This window comes from Rattus rattus, chromosome 1 (genome assembly GCF_011064425.1).
Source record: "Rattus rattus isolate New Zealand chromosome 1, Rrattus_CSIRO_v1, whole genome shotgun sequence".
NCBI lineage: Eukaryota > Metazoa > Chordata > Mammalia > Rodentia > Muridae > Rattus > Rattus rattus.
In genome coordinates, this window is record NC_046154.1 from 42,966,770 (window position 1) to 42,987,071 (window position 20,302).

The 20,302-nt window shown below is 41.1% G+C and overlaps 1 protein-coding gene across 5 annotated transcripts in view; it reads right to left on the reverse strand.

The window, feature by feature from the left end:
• Elavl4 (ELAV like RNA binding protein 4) overlaps nucleotides 1-20,302 on the reverse strand; it is an 86,858-nt gene that overhangs the window by 64,579 nt on the left and 1,977 nt on the right. Inside the window, exon 1 of one of the 5 annotated variants that reach the window (XM_032900263.1) lies at nucleotides 18,778-19,077. The exons of 2 other annotated variants lie outside the window; for them this stretch is intronic. In XM_032900263.1, the coding sequence (XP_032756154.1) occupies nucleotides 18,778-18,786 (9 nt within the window). In that variant the 5' untranslated portion in view covers nucleotides 18,787-19,077. 2 more of the 5 variants (XM_032900283.1, XM_032900255.1) reach the window with 2 other exon arrangements.

Genomic DNA, 20,302 nt, shown 5'->3' on the forward strand with positions numbered 1-20,302 from the left:
AGGTGTAATAAGGAGCGCGTTAATAAGATAATGCTGACATAGCTCATGTGAATATAGCAGAGATGAAGTATTATTCTTGTTGGATAACTGAGCGCTGCAGCATTTGATCCCTCCTGGCTGCCCCCAGAGTTCAGTCTAGAGGTTAATAAAAAAGTCAGCAAACATGAGTTTCGAAATGCCATGAAGTAAGAGTCACTATTTTCTGCAGTGTGTTCCTTCCATGCCTCTAGACAAGTGCCACCAGAATCCCAATCTCAGCCTGACTATGTCATTTCCTAGAACTCCCTGGACTCCACTCTGAACCACACAGCCTCAGGTACCTCCTGGCTTCTCTGATTTCTGCTGGTCACTACTCCATAGGTCCAAACTATTTAGGGAGTCGCCTTACTTTTTAACCTGTGTGGTTACCAATAGACTAGTGCTTCTTGTAAGTAAGGTATGAATTTTGGACAACTTCTTGTCCTTTGCATACAATACACAGAATTCAACCATCACCCACCGAATGGACAAGTAGCCAGAGGCCTGTTCAAGAGGAAGGTCCAGATGGGCATAGAGGAAGCCCTCTTTTCCTCCCAATACCAGCCTCTTGGCAGGCCAAAGGACATGTGGTTCTACATTTTAAAGTCTTTTTCTCCATTCTTCCTGCTCTGTTTATTTTGGATGATCACAGGTATTAAGATCAAAATAAATGCGAACCAGTGGCCAACCAGATAAAATAAATTCCAGGAGAATCACAATACTAACATGGCAGTAGCCACAAGAGGGAGAAAATATTTAGGACCCCACCTAGGATTCTGCACCAAGAGTATGCTGGCGAATGTTCAGGTGATCATTCTTTTCTTATTTTTCATTTGATGGAGAGATTTTTCTTAAAGTACTTTTAAGTCTACGTATTGCTAAATGAGAGTGACAGAGCTGTGGGATGAGAATAAACTGTACCTTCCTCCCTCTCAAAAAACCTAATGCAATTTTATGGAATAGCAACACAACGACAAGGTGATTTAAAAGTCAGCAAGGCTTATGTCTATATTTTAAAATGAAAGTCCTCTACTTGCTCATACTGGAATGTCAAACAGATTTATCTATATTTCTAGTAATAAGGAGCTTTCCGTGAGTACTTTTGACCTGTAAAAATAAAACCATTCCTTCTTCCCAGACACCCCGGCCCTTCAAAAGGAAATATTTAATTTACTATAAGAACTGAACTCCAAACTCTTACAACATTTCAGAGTCCAAAGCCCTTCTATCATATACTATTCTTCACAGAGCCTTCACACAAGCTGCTAAGGGCTTGTGACCCCAAGAAGATGGAGACAACATAGCTTTGTGGGCGAGACGGGTGGTTTCAGTCTCTATCCTGCTGCTTTGACGCAAATGCAATTTTCTTTCCTTTTGGCATCTGCATCCTTTCAGAGATGATATAGCCCTGGTTTTGAGATTATCTACTCTGTTCTTTGAAAGCTGTGGGCTGGGATGTAGCTCTCATATTTCAGTTTAAATCTCTCCCTGTGAGTCCTGAAGTAAATGACCAATACCTAAAATGCACACCCAGGGGAGACTGAACTGGTTTTGAAAATCCTCCTTTCTTAACTGCTTACTGCACATCAGACTCTGAACCAGGGTTTATACCAAATGCTAATTTAATTAGTCAGTAGTCATCTAAGCGAACCTCTGGTGTATTATGTCTCATTTTTATAGACATAGGAAATCAAGTTCTCAGACAAGTTAGTGACTTTGACAGGAGCACAGCACACCGGGTGGGTAAGGAATAAGAGTCTTATTTCTAGGACTCCAAAGGGGATGCTTTACTTCAGTAGACTGCTCTTCTAGCAATGGCTCAATGCTATATAGAACGCCACATCATCAGCCTATTATAGGAACCATGTGGAGATAGCATAGGCTCCCTTGACAAGATAACCTGGTTGAAGCTGTCTTTAGCTGGATGAATAGCTAAAACACTGTGACTTTCTTGGGGCATATATCCTGTTCCACTGCCAAAGAAAAGACAACAAAAGGAGCCTATTCCCAATTGGCTGGGAATATTTATGAGCTGGCCTATTTATGAGTTCTCTAAGTCATGTTTCCCTGCGACCCAGACATCTTAACCTAGTTGTTTATTTTCCTTTTACAGTCTAGAGATGGCACCTTGCCCCTAGTACAGCTGGTCCTTACCCCAACCAGAAACTGGACATATGAAGCTCTGTCTCTCAGAACAGGCATTACTGACTCTAGCTTACCAGGTAGGATCATGGCATTGACTGGAAATGGTAGCCTCACTGAAGTACACAACATACTCTGGCAATATTTACTATTATGAAAAACCATTTCATTATGAAATATATTTCACACTGTTATCACATGATATAGGAATAGAGACCTATTTTCTTACTCTGTGCTTGCCTTTTCCATAAGCGAAATCTCTTCTAGATCACTGCTGTTTTCTCCAGCACCGGGAACAGTGTCTGGCACATGGCAGGCATTAAGCAAAAATTCAAAGCACGGGTTACAAATCAACCTGTATAGTAATATCGGTGACCATGTCCATTACCACTCTGTAGGCCAAGCACAGTCTCAAGTTCTCAATACACATTGGCACACCAAATCTTCTTAACGAGTCTAGTTTACAGACAAATGACACAGTCACAGATACAGAAATAGCTTGTCTAAGGCTTCAATTGACACAAAGTAAGGGTTTGAACTCATGCATTTTAGATCAAAAGTCCCTGTTAATAACCACTAGGATAAATCGCTGTATTGCTTTTTACTGTTGAAAGGATGAGAAATACAAAATGGGAAAGAGCACGTGGGTTTTGGAATTGAACAGACGCAGATGAGCCTTTGAATTCTAAGTCTGACCCATCCTAGCCTGTGACCTTATACATGGTGCTCTTTCTTCTAAGTGGGAAAAATATCCACTTCCGAGGCTTGTTATGAGATTGGATACAATAACCTAAATAGAATTCTTTTTCTCAAATCCCGGTCTGCACACTACAAAGGGCCGCCATTATAGTGATTTATCAGTGTTAGCTGCGTGGTGCAGAGAACAAGTGACTTGAAGTAGTCTAGTAGAAAGAAGAATTACTGAGGCATTATAGGTGAGTCACGGCGATCAGGAAAAGGTTCACATAAATAGGCACTCTCAAAAGTTACAGAAGTGCGGTTGGTGAGCAATAGCAGCGTCACAACCAAACTTCAGAACGGAGGGCTTTGAGTCCAAATTGGCAACTCAGTAATTGACTACGTGGTGTGGAAGAACAAGGTCATCGATGGCATTTACAGAGGCACCTCTGGGGCAAAGTGAGTGAGGGAAGCCTCACCAGGCGAGATGGAAACCTTGTGAAACAAGGTGAGAGAGCAGAAGGGTGCTGGACCTCATAGGCAGAAAGATCTGTCGGCATAGCTAAGGAACAGCAGCGTGCACTTTCACAGTGGAGTAGAAGCAGGAGGCAGAGAGAGATGCATGATGGGAGACTGAGCAGGAGTGCACTGCCAGGCCACAGAGAGCCTCCTGGGCCTTGAGAAGGCAGAAGAACTTACTCCGGAGCCACAAAACCTGAAGTAACCGTTTTAGAGACCATCCCAACGGTGTGCCTATAGCAAAGAAATGGTTTCTCCACGATGTAAAAACAGAGCACACTCAGAAGACGAATCCATTTTTGTTTGTTTGTTTCAGGATCACAGCCGATTCCTCTTCGGTGCTCTATTTTTGACCTGAATAGATCAGAGGCATTTTCAGCACCAGCATATCACAAAGCCACGATGCGGTGCTGGTCCCCTTTTGTGCTCCAAAGCCATTTTTAAGTAAATTCTGCTCAGCAAATGTTACTTTTCCCTTCTCCAGCACAGTGCCCTGAACAACTTGGTAAATATTTGCTGAGTTGGGCTGGATTTATTCAGTAACTATGGTATAAAGAGCAATGTGCCAATAGACAAGGCTAAGACCCAAAGGCAAAGGGGACAAAAGAGATGGATATTGCAACATTGTTGCCCCAATAAGACGGAAATGCAAGTGAAATGCAAATGAAGCATGCCCATGAAGGTAATACACGTACCCCAAAGAAAACTCACAGGGCGCCGCATTCTTTCAGTCTGATTCCTACCTTCTAGTGCCACAACAGTCACACAACTCCTTGCAGGCAGAGGACTGTGCGCCGTTACTACTGGTTCTTCTGAGATCGCCAAATAAGTCTCCATAAATACTTGTCAAATGGATTTATTTAACCTCCACTGCCAGAGAGATACAACTCAATTTGCAATGTAAACTGAGGCTTAGAAAATAATATGACTTGTGGACATAAGGCTGGTGAGTGACACAGTAAAACTAGCAACAGAGCCACGATCATTACTGTTATTATTTTAAATTCTAAGAAAATTCCACCCCCTGATGTGTTTTCTAAATGCTACCACCAAAGGGTTTTTATTTTCATACTATGAGGAAAATGTCCTTTCTGGTGGGGTAGAACTCAAAGCTTACAATTTGAGTTCTCAAACTCAGATTGAGTGTTTTCTCCTGTCAGTTTTAGGAGCTCCAAAATGCTGGCTTCAGGACTAATGACTATGGTCACATTGCAGGTACAGACATCTACAAAGGAGGCACAGTCACAAAATCTTTAGTGATACTATGACGTAAAGGTTCTCTAATATTCTTTGCCCAGTTCCTAGGCCAGAATTAACCCAGCTACAATGCAATCCAATGTCTACTTCAGGTACTTTGCTCTCGGTACTTTCAAAATTGAACACATGGTATAAAATACTCTATGGTCTTCCTATCTCCTGTTATGACTAAATCAGAAGCCCAAATGGCAGCTACTAAATCTTCAAGAGGAGAGACAAACTGAGCGAGCTATCTTTGTAGGGTAACCGTTCATGCACAGTAGGCATTTCAATATATTTTCATGGACTCAAACAATAGCTTACTTGTTTATCAGTACTGGCTGCCTGTCTATACACTGTATAGAAATCATTAGGAGAGAAAGTTGAATTAATTCTATTTTATAGACTAAGAAATTGAAACTCAGAAAAGTTAGGTGATTTAGGCTAAACAGACTCCTGTAAATGTAAACAGATTCAAGATTCTCAAGTCTTCTAATTATAGGTAGGTTCTTTAAAAAAAAACCCACAGCAAAATCACATTATGATAACTTAAATTAACTCTATAAACTCTTATCAAGAACCTACTATATGCCAGACATTGAAATAAGGATGCATTTAGCATGATCTCTTGTCTCCAAGCTGAAAAGAAAGCCACCAAGAAAGACCTAGCTCAGAAGAGTGAAATAACACGCTACACGCAATTTGTAAGAGTTTAAGTGGCTACTTTTTTTTTTCCTTCCCAACCGCTGCCATTCTCTCTCTGGCCATTTATCTCACAATATGACCATTGCTTCTTGGTGCAAACAGTAGCATACACTCCTTTGATGGCTTATTTCTTTATGATATAAAATAAATTTAATATTCTTACTCCTGTTGACTTGGTTTACAGGGGTTAGGTTACAGGGCTAGAAAACATCTTTAGAGAGTCGTGACTTCTGAAATATGTTAGCTAAGTAAAGACATCTTGGTCTTGCAAAAATGACCAGGAAATAAGCATATTCTAACCCAAGCTACCAATTGAGTGTTAAAAGCACATCACAATGCTCAAATCTTCTTAGCTGGTAGCCTGTAAAGTTTTATCTTTACACATTGTCGCATTCACTCAAGCATTCTTACTTAAGCAAGTTCTGTAAGTTCCTGCCTCTGTGCTTGTACACATACTATTCTGTTCACAAGAAACCCCTCTCTCTTCCTATTTGTCTATCTATGGGGGTTTCCTGGAATTTAGTCCATGAAGCCTTGTCTCCTTTCCCCAACAAAAGCTGATGTTTCCTTCTTGTGTGCAGTGTAGCGCCTCTGTTCAGACATGGTCTGTACTCAGCCTAACACAGTGTACTCACTGTTTTAGGGGTACATTAGGTCATTCTAGGAGGCATCTACAACATGGGTTTACCTGTAGTAGATATGCAATATTTGTTTGCTTATTCTACAATTAAAATTTCAGTCTAGAAAAGGAATTATCTCTGTTTCCCCGTTTCCCCGAAGAAATGTAATTTTTGGGGAAGGCAAACATGTTCCCAGACACTTAGGAGTGATAACTTCTGATGTTGCTGAATTTATAAACTTAGGCAGTGTTTTAACTTTATTTTTTATAAAAGGTGGCTAACATCATCTGCCTTAATTACAGATAAAGAGACCAAATTGACAGCATAGGACAAAGTGGTACACCGTCAAGTGAATGTTAGTGATGATCTCCATGGGCACAAGTGTGTTCTAAGCAGAACTGAACAGGAAGAAGCTGAAGTTCTAGAATGTGAACTTGCTTCTCTGTCGGTGGAGCGCTAGTTCAACTTGCTAGCTGGGAAAGCACCAAGATTAAACTAATTACAAGCCTGCCTCTCCGAAAGTCATTAAGAGGACAACTGTATAAAAGTTTTTTTTTTTTTTTTTTTTTTGCAGAGCCTGGGGTGTATACTCCCACAATCCCAGCCTTGGGGGAGCCTGGGGCAGGAGGATTATGGGCTTGAGGTCAGCCTGAGCTATACAGAGAAACCCTACTTTACTGCAAAACAAAACGAAAACAAAAACCCCAAACAAACAAACAAACCAGCAAAACAAGTCTTTATAATTGCAATTTTGAGTTCAAACAGTTTTCTTCTTGTAAAAGTTGTAAGCCAGAAATAAAATAAAACCCAACAATTAATTTCTTACGCACATTGATGACATTTCAATTTTCTTTTTTTTCCCCCAGAGCTGAGGACCGAACCCAGGGCCTTGTGCTTACTAGGCAAGTGCTCTACCACTGAGCTAAATCCCTAACCCTCCACTGAGCTAAATCCCCAAGCCACGATTTGATTTTCAAGCATCACAAATATCTGTCCAGCATGGACTTACCTCCTACTCCCTACCCTACCATTTGCTCACTTGAGAGATCAATGCAATCACCTCTTTCTGTCCTTCATTGACAGGGGACAGTTGTCTTCTCCATCACCCTTTTCTAAAACCAAGCTCCGTACACCCTTAAGGCTGGAGTTTGAATCCATGACTTCACACAGGCAAGGCAAGGACTTGGTCATTGATTTACAGTCCCAGCCTCCACTTTTTCATCTATATTTATGCCCAGAGAACCACACTATAAAAATTCCCAACTTTGCCCAGAGTGCCTGCATTCACCCTACAAGGCATAGAGACACACGCCTGTAGATGTAACTTTTATTCTCCTAAAGTAATCGCTGTCTCTGGGCCGTTTGCCTCCATCTGCTAACCTAGGCCTAGCCCTGGAAGCTTGCAGCCTCTGTACAATCTTATCTAGGTTAGAATGTTTGTAGCCTCTGACCCTTGCTACTGAATAAGCTTGCCCTTTCTAGTGTTTTCTGAGACTTGGCAGACTGGTCACCTCAGCTGTTCTGGCTCGAACTCCTCTCCAAGCTGACTGACTCAGTCTGGCTTCGTTCTTCAGGCCTCTCCTGGATTGCTCTGCTTGGCCTCAGACTAACTCTGGTAATTCGTTCTAATCGTCTGGCTCTTTCTCATTCTCTGGCTCATTTCGTCTTCACCTGTGTCTTGCTTGTTCTCTCGTCAACCTGTGTCTGTAAAACTCCCAGTAAAACTGCTTCCTTCTCTCCTCCTCTCTCTATACAGTCCTTGAAGGACCTTACCTTTCCTCTCTTCTCATGAGAGTTGGGCATATCCTATTCTGTCAAATCTTTCAGATCAGTTACTTTGCCACCCAATTAGACATCACTTTCAAACACTAGCGCTTCCTTCTACAAACTAACTTTACTTCCATTTGGGATTTAAGGTGTGCACTAAGGAGGTATCTGTTTTCCAGGCGGAGGAATTGAAGGTGTGTGCTAAGGCCGAGCCACACCCCAACTAGATACAGGTTTTTCCATCAAACAACACAATCTCAGAAATCACAGTGTGATCAAATATCCTGCAACACATACCTGCTAAACTCACGGGAATTCATGGTAAGGACTTGAAACGGATTCATACGTAAAGAGAAATGTTTTTACTGTCTCTCACAGAATCATGGCTCTTTAAAAGGGAAAGCACAGAGCTTAGAAGACTGGGGAAAGGGGTCAGATTGATTCATAAGCCCTTGCCTCATTTTAAAGATCAAGTTGAAAAACCCACTCCTCTCCATCATGAAGTGGAATCAAATATTTGTGACATTAAAACAATGTTTTGAGGAATTGTGCTTTTATTTTAAGTCTTGAACTACTTCAGCAACTTCTTGTATTTTTCTCTCATCCTCACTGGGCACCAGCTTAGGACAATGTGTGAATTTATTTATTGTTTCAAGACAGTCACCTCCTTAGAGCCATGGCCCAACAACTACCTGTCCTGCCACTGCTCACTACTCTTAGGAGTCATCAGTGACTGCCATGCCAAGGCTTTTGTGACGGTCTCTTTCCCCCAGTGCTTCTCTCTCCTTTTCTCTTCAGATAGGAGGGTAATAAATAGAGGACTGGTATTATTCTCACATCTCACACACCTCTTCAGTCAATCTGATCACTTCTAGAGCTGTTTGTGCTGCCAGGGGCACTCATCCCCCTCCTCGCTAAACGGAGGAGGGAAACGGAAGGGAAAATTAGAAAAATTATATTAACTCTTTTTGCTTCAGCTTCTCCTTTGAGAAACAGAATTTCAAAATGCGGCCACGTGTGAAAGCACAAGGTAGATGGAGGAAGAGTCAGGGTGGGGACGGTTAAACGAGAAATAGCTCCAAAGAAAGGCTTGTTTCTGCGTAGAAGTGAGACAAAAATATTAAGTAAGCAGAACCCGCTTTTATTTTAATCCTAGTTGTCTCCTAAAGGTTCTAACAGGCTCTTTCATGAATTTAAAAACAATACAGCACCGGTTTAAATGAATTACATCCTCAGGTTTTCTCCTTTTTTGATGACTAAATCTCAAGTTAATTCTAATTCCAAAGGAGATGTCCTTCAAAATTGGGGGGACACAGAAAACACAGTAAAGCCACACCATTCCACGGAAGAACTGAGGGGCTTGTCTGTGTGAGAAAGCTACCACGGGTCAACTCCCTCGAGCAGTGTGAGGAGATGCTGGCTGGGAGGGTGTCAGGGGATGTGGCTTCCCAGGACACTGGGCCGATGGGCCATTTTCCCCTGAAGGAGGGCTTTTGCCAAGAGACCGAGGACTGACAGACTGAAGGGAACCCATCCTCGAACGAAACACCTTCACTGTTCAGGCCCCATACATGGAAGGTTCTGTCCAATGTTGTTAATCATTCGATCCTAACAGAAGCTCTGTGAATCTTCTCATTTTAAAGATGAGTAAATTAAACTGAAAAACTGAAAAAAGTTGAAATAGCTTCTCCACAATCAGCAAGTTGGAAAAGTCAGGACTCTAATTCATATATACCTGACTCTCAAAAACTTTTTTTTAAAAAAGGTTTATTTATTTTAAAAAAGTTTTATTTATTTTTATGCATACTGTATTTGTCCCACATGCATGCCTACACACCATGTATGCATAGGGCACCCAGAGGCTAGGAGAGTAGGGTCCTCTGGAATTGGGAGTTAGAACAGCTGTGAGTGGCCCTATGGTTGCTGGGAACTGGACCTCGGTTCTGTACAAGAGAGGCAGGTGCTCTTAACACTGAGCCATCATTTTAGCTCCCTGAAAACTTTTTGTATTTTCAGCTTCTTAGGAAATAAAACAATGACTGGGGTGATGGGTTCGTGGATAAAGCACTTGGGAAGTAAGCATGAGGACCAGAGATGGATCCCAAGAACCCATATAAAAAGCCAGTCTGACATGGTAGCCATCTGTAATCTCAGCACTCAGGAGGTAGAGGCAAAGGATTCCTAGGTCCAACCAGCTAGCCAAACCAGTCAGAATTGGCAAGCTCCACGATCAGCAAGAGATCCTACCTTAATCAATATAGTGGAAATTGATCATGGAAATCCCCAATATCAATTTCCAGCCTCCATACACATGTGGACATACATCTGCCCAACAAACATTCAAACACATACACACACACACACACACACACACACACACACACACACACACACACACGCACACGCATACAGGTAAAGGAAGGAGAACAGGAAGAAATTATGAAAGGAAGGAAGGAAGGAATGAACAATGAATGAACGAACAGTATTTCTAGAGCCTTGTCAGTACAAGGGGAAGATCCTCCTTGTTCAGAGGCACTTAGGGTTCCACAACCCCTGATCTGGCTTTACCAACATAAGCATGCTTACTGTGGAGTCTGTAGGAATGAAACTAATTTTCCTATGTGGGGACAGGATAATATATATGGTTTTAGCTTCAACTGCACCCTGGCCCTCTGGGTCCTAATCACAATAACCAGGTTGATTTCAAAAGTGGAACCTCTTCCATTTTAGAAGCAATTAAAATATAATCAAGCTGGAAAGTTATCCTCCCCCAAAGCCACCTAAAACAGAGCAACTCCAAAATAAGAGCAATTTACATATTTTAGTCCAAATTAAAAAGTAAAAGCTAAGGATTGCCTTTTAATATCCTGAATAATAAATGTACATTTATGTAAAGCTTCCTTTGGGGAACAGTTACCAGGAGGACAACTCTCCCAATATTATTCATAAGTATCACTTTTGTTTTGGTGTTACGGCAAGAATCTGGACTTGGGGGAATTAGACTGTCTGTACCCAGTACATCAACTGAGATAATTAATGTTTCAGACATGTACGATCCCCAAATCGTAGATGTGTGATTGGCTACATTGCAAAAAGGAACCTAAGAGAACATGAGTCAAATCTGGTCCAAATCGCAAATCTGCAGGGATGTAGCCAGTTTATTCCACTTTAAGTGAGCAGTTTCCTAATTGCAAGTTGCACTAGCAAAGATGTCAGGCTTTCTACTTTTAAACAACCCTCTGAGCCTACATTTATCATTAGACTTGTATTTACTACTGTGGCTTATTCAAAGAGGACATTAACTAACTAACTAACTAACTAACTAACTAACTAACTACCTAGCTAGCTCAACTTGTTTCTTATTTATCACATACAAATTCAAAAGCAAAACTTTTAAAAGATTTAAGTTCATCCGTTAGAAAAACACAGACTACTTGATAAGTCATTGGCACAAGCCATAACATAATAGAGGTTACAGCCATTTGTAACACACACACTCTCTCTCTCTCTCTCTCTCTCTCTCTCTCTCTCTCTCTCTCACACACACACACACTCTCTCTCTCTCTCTCTCTCTCTCTCTCTCTCTCTCTCTCTCTCTCACGGAGGGTGAGAAACAGAGACAGAGAGATGTAGACACACAGAGATAGACAGATGACAGATAGTCCACAGTATCTAGATATGTATTAAAAGGTAACACTAAGTCTTCTACTCTACTCTACTAGCAAAGTTTTTGTTTGTGCAGAAGTATGCCAGGAGGGTTGCTGTATTCCCAGGTATAGTCACAGAGGAAAGCTATGAAAGAGACATCTGTGCCAGGTATAGTAGTGACATACAGCTGTAGTCCCAGATACTCTTAAGACTGAGGTGGCTGGGGATCACTCGAGTCCAGTATTTTAAGACCAGGTTGGACAACAAAAACATTGAGGACATGTCTCAAGAAAGAATTAAAAATGAATTTCTGTTAGAAGAAAGGTATTCATATTTCTGTAAAATTAACAGGTTCCAGGCAAATTTCACAGGTATCTGGCTGAAAGATAATTTCCTTCTAACTGTCCAAACTGCTTCTTCCTGAAGGTGAACTCCTGGATACACGGAACCTTACAGACAAAAATGTCTAGAAGATCTTTAATTTCTGTCTTTTGGATTCATTTAGAGACTGATACAAAGGACAAACCGCTGATGTTTCATCAGAAGGTTCCCATGAAATTCTGCTCACACTTTGACACAGGGACGTTGGGTAATAGTCGCCTTAAAACCTCTCACCTGAACTTTATCCCTAGTCATAGACACAACCTCTCATTGTGTATTTTGAGCGTGGAAAAAAGTTGAAAGAAGTGGCAACCTTGAATTCTAAAGAAATGCACAGAAGCCCTCACCGAACGAGGAAGGGCTGTTCCCTGATGGCAAAGCAACCCCTAGGGCTGCTTGTTACAAGAGGGGGAACAAAGAAAGAGGGTTCAGAGACGCACAGGAGCAGGATAGGATCCCTTGCCCCCACAGGTAGAGAAGACCTCCCTCCCGATGTGGTGTTCTCTGAATTTGTCATCTTGGCTGGAATTCATTCTTTGCCTCCTTCTATCCTGAAAAGTATTACATTCCCTATAGAAAACAAATGTTTATTTTGTTTTTATAGTTTAAAAATGAATATTTGAAAATCTAAACTCGATAAATGTTATTTTTCAAACCAAGATTCCACCAAAAGTCATTTCCAGGAGATACCTAAGCCATGTAAATTTTTTTCACTAATGAAAACCCATATGTTAATTTTGTATTTAACTACTTCTGGGGTTAAAAACAAGTATCTTTTAACAACAAAAACATCAATAACAAAGATGTAAACACAACGTACTAACAATATTTCTTCAATATTTTAAAATTTTTTTTTTCGGAGCTGGGGACCGAACCCAGGGCCTTGCGTTTGCTAGGCAAGCGCTCTACCACTGAGCTAAATCCCCACCCCCTTCAATATTTTTACCGTTTTCTTAACTGAAATTTATTTAAAGATTCTTTGATCGATCTCAGCATTTCTTGAGTCTTGAGACAATCTTTGCTAGTAAGTGAGTGCACGCAGGTGTGTGTGTGCGCGCGCGCGCGCGCGTGTGTGTGTGTGTGCGTGTGCGTGTGCGTGTGCGTGTGCGTGTGTTAATCTCGGGTGTTAGCTACAAGGATCTCGGTAAGACAAGTCCAAAGCAAAAATGGTGGAGGCAGAATCTCAGGGTTGAGGGAGGTGGAGGAGAGAACTGGGAAGGGGCGGGAGACTGAGACACTAGCCTGATAAGAGCACCAAAAATGTAGCTTAATTTCTTAATGAATTCATAAACAACATAAATATTACTACCAAGCTAAGTGGATGTCCATACCTAGCTAGCTGGCTGATGGCTTTCCTATTTTCTTCCTTTTGTAACAATTTCGTTTCCAAACTGATTGGTTCCTAACACTGATGCTCCGAAGCTATTGTGGACGTGCTGCCTGAATTCTTAATAAGGTAAACAACAAACAAAATGGCTCATCTCTGCACCCCCAGCTAGCACCACAAACCAGCTATTATTAAAGGTGTGAACAAGCAAACAAGGAAGTAATGAACTTGCAAAGTCAAGGCTCTGTGAAATCACGGGGCATCCTGCATTTAACAGTTCAGATTCATTACTCATTATCTTCTACATCAGAAAGCTGTAGATCCACATGTTGACGCCCTGGATGTCGTGGTCCAATGCCCCCCACCCATGTTCCCTGCCTCTCATTCTTGTCCTTTAGCCTTTTTTCCTCTTCCTTGCTAGATAGCTAAATTAAGACAATCACTGCTTGTGAAACCTCCTCCTACTCACTTGCCTTTAGGCCACCCTCTCCCCTCTCCCCTCTCTTTTAACCCTTGGAAGCCATTGATCTACAGACATCCTCTAGCCATAAAAAATACTGAGGCTTTAAAACCCAAGGGTGACCCTAAAACATCTCAAAAAACTCGAAAAACACAAAGCATAGGATGCCAACAGGGTTATTCTACCTCCTCCTCCTCTTCTTCTTCCTCTTCCTCTTCCTCTTCCTCCTCCTCTTCCTCCTCCTCCTCAGTTTTATTACTATTACTATTACTAGTGGTAATATCACACTAATATGTCCCCAAAGAACAAAAGCCCCCATTTTAATTCAAACTCTATATCCCTTGATCCCTTGGTTGAGCGAGCACTTTTTAGCTCACAAACACAGTTCAGGATTTGCACACTTTACAGCTCGTCAAGTGGTTGGTAGAGAAAGTATCTGGCTTCTAATGGAAGTCTATAGAGCCTCAACATCTTTTCGGATAAATATATGAAAATCATATTTTTTTCCTAATAAGAGCACTCTTAGAATTAATAAAGAAAATAAAGTACTTAAGAAAAGCTTCCTTTCCATATAGCGGTCCATACACATGTACAGGTAAACACCAAATAAGGAAAAGCTAAAACAGATGCAAGAATTCATAAAAAATACAGATTACCCCCCCCCCATCCATAAAGTACACTAAGGAATGGATAGTCAGGAATGAAAGGTTGACATTACTTCCTTCCAAAGGGGAATCGACTAATTCTGCCCACGGCCCATCAACTGCAAGACAGTAAGATAGAAGCTTGAGAGTGTTCATGTCCCTTCTTACCCCACAAACTCCCAATGACATTGGGAAAAATACTGCATTGCAGCATTTGCCAGCACATACTCGTATGTCTAGCAATCGCTGACTAGCTCACCAAAATAAAAATGTACGTATTAAATGTCCGGGCATGTAAAGTGTGTGGTAGCCACAGATCACTGGAACTGATGAAGAAATTTGTCAAGGCCGAAGTAGTTCTGTCCATATGACATGACCTCTATCAAGATAGCCCACCATACCTTACTTGTGGCACTCACAGATTATTTGTTTCTTCTTTTTTGTTTTAAATGAAAATCAGGTATTAAAGTTCCAAAGGCTAAATGAAGCAGAATGGGTCTTTATAGTATTTTGTCTAGGACGAGAATTCAACCACAGAAAGGAGATAAGTGCAGAGAGAAGAGACCAAAGCAAAAGATTTGCCCTGAGGAAACCCTTTCATTGTTCATAGTAACTCTGACTTGAGAGAAGACCTCAGTACATCCACAAATCCTTTTTAGAGACAATGGACACACACACAAACACACAGACACACAGACACACAGACACACACACACACACACTCACACACACACACACGCAAAATTACACAATGATTTTAGATTTAAAATTTCAAACCCGTTTTCATAATAGAAACCCTAAATTTAAAATATCTGAAGTCGACCACATCTCAAACACTTTTAGCGATACTGAATTTGGAATGAAAATACATACACACTATCGTTTTAAAAATATTCGGCTAGAAGTACTTCATAATAACCTTGCCTTGCTTTCACAACAAAATCCCCATATTAAAAGAAACAAGAAAGGTCCTTTGGAGAATAAAATAAAGTTTTAAGGCTTTGTGCAAACCATCAGACATCAGCAAGTCCCTCTTAGTAGTGCCAAGATGATGCCTTGAATAAATGGTGGTTAGGAATGAATGGCACTGAGACTGAAATAAATGCATATGTTTTAAAATGAGATATTAAAACCAGAGTATAAATAAATGGTTCTTAGAGTAATTTTTCCTATACTCTTTTGCTCTGTTCATTTAATTCCTCCAAAAAATTAAATATCATCTGATTCAATCAATGCGTTACTATGAAACACAGAGGCAACTGGAAATTGCGATCTAGTCAATGTTTTTGCAGCGATATTTCCATCCAGATTTTTACTTCATAATAACTGCACATCCGGCCTGGTGCTTCCACCAGGGTATCCCTCCACATGCAGGTAGTTGGTATTAATAGTTTTTTTAAAAAAACAAAGAAACAAGAAAGATCATCAGCAGAGCTATGTGTCTTTTTTTTTTTTTATAACCAAGCCAAGGTGACAGTTTTTATAGAAACCATTTTCCCTAACTAAAAACTGCTAGAAAATTCTCAGAAAATAAAACTTTATTAGCGACAATAAAAGACTATTCTGTTTTTATGGATTATATAGTGTTTATGCACTAAAGATAGAAAAACAAGGTTCAAGGATAGGACAAAAATCTAAGTTTATTATTATTATTTTTTACCTTAAGAGTAAAACCAAAATAATGTCTCCTCCAATCAGAAAACAAAACAAAAAGAAACATTTTCACAGAAAAAAAATGGTGGGCCCATGGTGGAGATTTCTAATGAAGAGAAAACAAATTAAGAGGATTTTCAATAAAGGCAATTATATTGTCCACCCTTGCAATACATTTGAGTTTCTTAATTTTTCATTTTGGAGCTTCAAATTAGCTACTCAATTATGTATCTTTATTGTCACCAGGAAGAAACCACAACTGAGGACTAATTCAGGTTTTATCTATGCTCCTCCAAGTCACTCAAGTACTCTCTGTTAGTCCTTTTTGGTTGGTACCCACCATCACTGGGAAAAAGACACTACTCAGACAAGCATTGAGAGAGAGAGACCAGGGAGATGCCGGCTATCCAGTGTGCATGGGTCCCAGCAGACATTCAGAGACACTTACAAAAGATCACCTTTTCACTCAGCTTACGCCAAGATCCAAGACCACATGCATTTGGATGGATTCTGTGGCTAGAGGAATGGGCAGAGGAGGAAAAGGCTCTTCAGTTATGATGCTCTAAAGACATTTATTTATACTCCGGATCTAAAATGAGAGACATGATGAACTCTTTGAAACTACAGTACCAGCATCCAATGTAGTAAAAATGCAGTATCACCTAACACAAAAATCACTGGCTAGCATAAATCTAATCTGCCTATATTTTTCCTATGAATAATTGCTGGAAATTCCAGAGAGATCATTTGCAGAACCTGTCAGTTGTGGGAACTCACTGTTAGCTTCCGTCAACTTCATTCCATATAATTTACATTTTTTCAAATGGCCTCACAAGATTTCTTGTAATTTTTTGCACGTACAATCTCACAGCAGGGAAAGGGGAAGGAGAGAGACAGAACGAGAGAGAGAGAGAGAGAGAGAGAGAGAGAGAGAGAGAGAGAGAGAGAGAGAGAGAGGGAGACAGAGACAGACACAGAGAGAGAGAGACAGAGAAAAAGACAGAGACCCTATTCTCCCTTCCCCCTCTTCTCTTTTTTTAAACAAACAAACAAAAAGAAAAAGAGGAGAGACTGAACAGATGCTTAAAAATAGATTCGAAAAAATCACTGTAAACCAGAGTTAGAAATGTAATTAACACCTATTTATGAAGAATAATTAAAGTTGGGCCAGTCACAAAGAACAGCAAAGATAATCGAGGTCCTGTCCCCCCTCCTCCCTTTTTACACTGTTTGCAGTGTGTTCTCATGATAGCCACCTGCTCCCTGCTCGGCTTCTCCTCTGTTCGTTTCCCCGGCAACCTTTCATTGGGTTTTCCTCCCAGCTATCGCTTTCAGTTGGGCTGCTCGGTCTAATCTTATTTGTTTTACACCCATCAAAACAAGCAGCCAGACAAAGGCAATCCTCTAAGAATGGGGAAAAGACCACAGCTTTGTTATAACATCTATGCAGAGTGAAAAGTCTTCCCTGGGCTTCTCTGGTTTTTCTAAAAAATGAATTTATAGCTTTCCCTACTAACCAGCCCCAAAACCCCTGAAATATACTGCTGGTGAAAATTCAAAGTCAAAGTGGGCACGCATGGCATCCGCTCGTGCCATTTTGTGCTGTATCTTGAGGGTCAACACCGGGAGACAGGAACAGCACTCAAGGAGTTTCCCTGTTTCTTTTTCCAGAAAAAGGCGATGCTAAAAATAGATTTACTACTTCGGCAGAAAGGTTTTCCACCTCCCTATCCACATCTGAAAGTCCTGTTTCACAATCGCATCCGCTGGTACTGAATCTCACCTCCTCCACCCCTCATCCCCAGCCTTCCCCATCACTCCCAGCATGAAGACTGAAAGAGAAACGTGCCTTTAACTTTAACAGTCGTGTAATTCGGCTGAAGGCTCACAGAGGCGGTGGACACGCCAACCAGCAGTGACGGTGACATTGTGATTGTCAAAAAAAAAAAGACACCAACCTTTCTTGCCTAAAATGTGTTTGATGGAAGAGACAGTATATGCCTTGTGTGCATGCAATGCCATTATACTTAGAGGCAGATTCTGAATTTCAGAAAAAGAAAACTAACACACACACACACACACACACACACACACACACACACACACACATTAGAATAGTGATTTACGATGCAGTCCACAATCCTTACACACAGACACACACACACACACACACACACACACACACACACACGGCTGGAACCTCCAAGCTACCTTCTTTTTTCACTTACCATCTTCAAGCCATTCCACTCCATCTGTGATCAGAAGATGGACCCTCACACAGTGTGTCAAAAGCAGAGAGGAACGTTATGTAAAAGCTGACATTCCCTTCTTACAGAGCTGCTGCCCAGAGAAGGAAGCAACAACTCAAGCTACACATACAAGCCGCCTCCTCTTTTTATGAGGTCATGACAGGAAACTCTTTGAAATACAAGATGCAGCGTTTACCGAAGCCCAAATAAATCACTCTCTTTGCCGTTTTGACTGTGCAGTCCCCAGAAACACAACTGCCCATCTCAACGTTCAGCACCCAGGAGCTGCCTCTCCAGGTTTACATTTCCAGCACGGAAATGGAGAGATTCCTAACCCTGCTGCATCCACCCAGTGCCCCACAAAACCCAGGCATGTAGACAAACCTCTTCTCTCTTACAAAAAGAAACCCCCTTCCACCCCCTCATATGGTCTCAAGTAATAGAATCTCTTTCAACAAACCAGCAATTATTTCAGCCCATCCCCACCCTCTGCTTTTATGTGGAAGGGAAAACTGACAACGACCTGTTAAAAATGACAATCTCTCTCCCCACTGCTTTTCAAAAAGAGAACCTACCCGCACGCTACACAAAAGATATAGTAAATGAAGGAACCAAAGAGCAGCAGAGAACTAAACTCTCGTGCAAGCATTAAGACTGGCCAAGGAGTAGACGCTTGCCTTCCTTCCCTCCAGCAACACGAACAACAGATTATATATCTAGTTATACCTACCATAACCATTCTTATTGGCAAATATTGGGTCTCGCAGCGCTTCGACTCTTCTCTTAAAATTTGCAAAGGTTTCAGGATATAATTTGAAAATGACTACTATTGTTATATATATTACAGATCCACAGAACACAGTGTGGATGATTGAAAGTAAATCTATTATTGGGAGGGGGTGGGGTGGGAAAGAAAGAGGGGGGAAAAAGAGAGAGAGAGGAAGAAAAGGCGCAGTGAGCTGAAACCCCTGATTCTAGGATGTAGATAAGAACAACTGAACAGAGCCTTGCTGAAATTGGCTCGAAGCTTCCCCTTTTTACATCCATTTATGGGACCATCTGTCAGCTGAAGCCAGACTCTGATTGGCTGGGGAAACGAAGGGAGGCGTTGCAACATCAGGTGCTATTTAAATTAGCTACTGCCAGATTGACGATGTTAATGATCTGGTGACCTCTACAACAACAGAGACCAGATTTCTGAACTGCTTCTTGTGTCTGGTAATTAAAGCCCGGCTGAAGCAACAACAGCCATGCTTGTATTTTTTACCTTTTACCTTCTTCCAGCTCAAAAAGTCCTGTCACAACTGCAGGTCATTGGAGGATGCAAACCTTCACGGTGGGAGTGTCCTTCCTTTCCGGGTCCTGGGGGATACAGGAGCTCGTCCCTCTGATAGAGGGTTTTTTCTGTGGAGAGTATTTTCAACCACCTTATCTTTCTTGACAGTTGCTTTCTAGCGAAATGCATATTTAATGATCTGCCTCTAGGCTTAAAGATACAACAAAAGCACTTTAATGTGCTAATAATTCTACATTTTAACTTTATTATTTCCCAGTATCGCTGGTTTTCTGTAAGTAGTGTTTCATTTTGCAGCTAACATGACCAACATTTCAAAAGCGTTCGAGTTTGGGATTAAGCTTGTTGGGTGAATTGGGTTCACTTAACTTTGCCTTAAAAAACTATTTCCTAAGAGTTAGAGAGAGGAGAGAGGGAGAGGGAGAGGAGAGAGAGAGAGAGAGAGAGGAGAGAGAGAGAGAGAGAAAAATAGCTAGCTGGGGAGGAGGGGGCAGCTGTCAGCTTTTACCTTTCTGTCTTCTGTAGGAGCTTTCCAAAACAGAGAATGATGAATGATTTATTTAAATGAATTTATTTTTCAACTTAGGGGCATGCTCTGAATTTTTAAAAAAACTGACTAAAACGTACTCCCTTTTGCTTTCCCTACTGCGGGGAGGGTAAAATATGATTTTGAAATAAAACAGCCTCATTTTTACTGCCTGTGCAGACCACTCATCTTGTTTAAGTGAATAGGAGATTTTTGCCTCTCTCTTCTATTCTTCCCCCAGCCCCTGCTTTCTTAAAAGATGTACAAAGGGACATTTAGCAAGTATGTAGTGATGCACACAGACTGTAGGCTTATACGACACACTTCAGAGCCTCCGGATCACTACACTTGCAAAACTACACGCAGGATTTTTTGGGGCCTGGGTTTTTAAGTATTTACCTGAGACCCTTACCCTATGAAGAAGGGTAACACCCT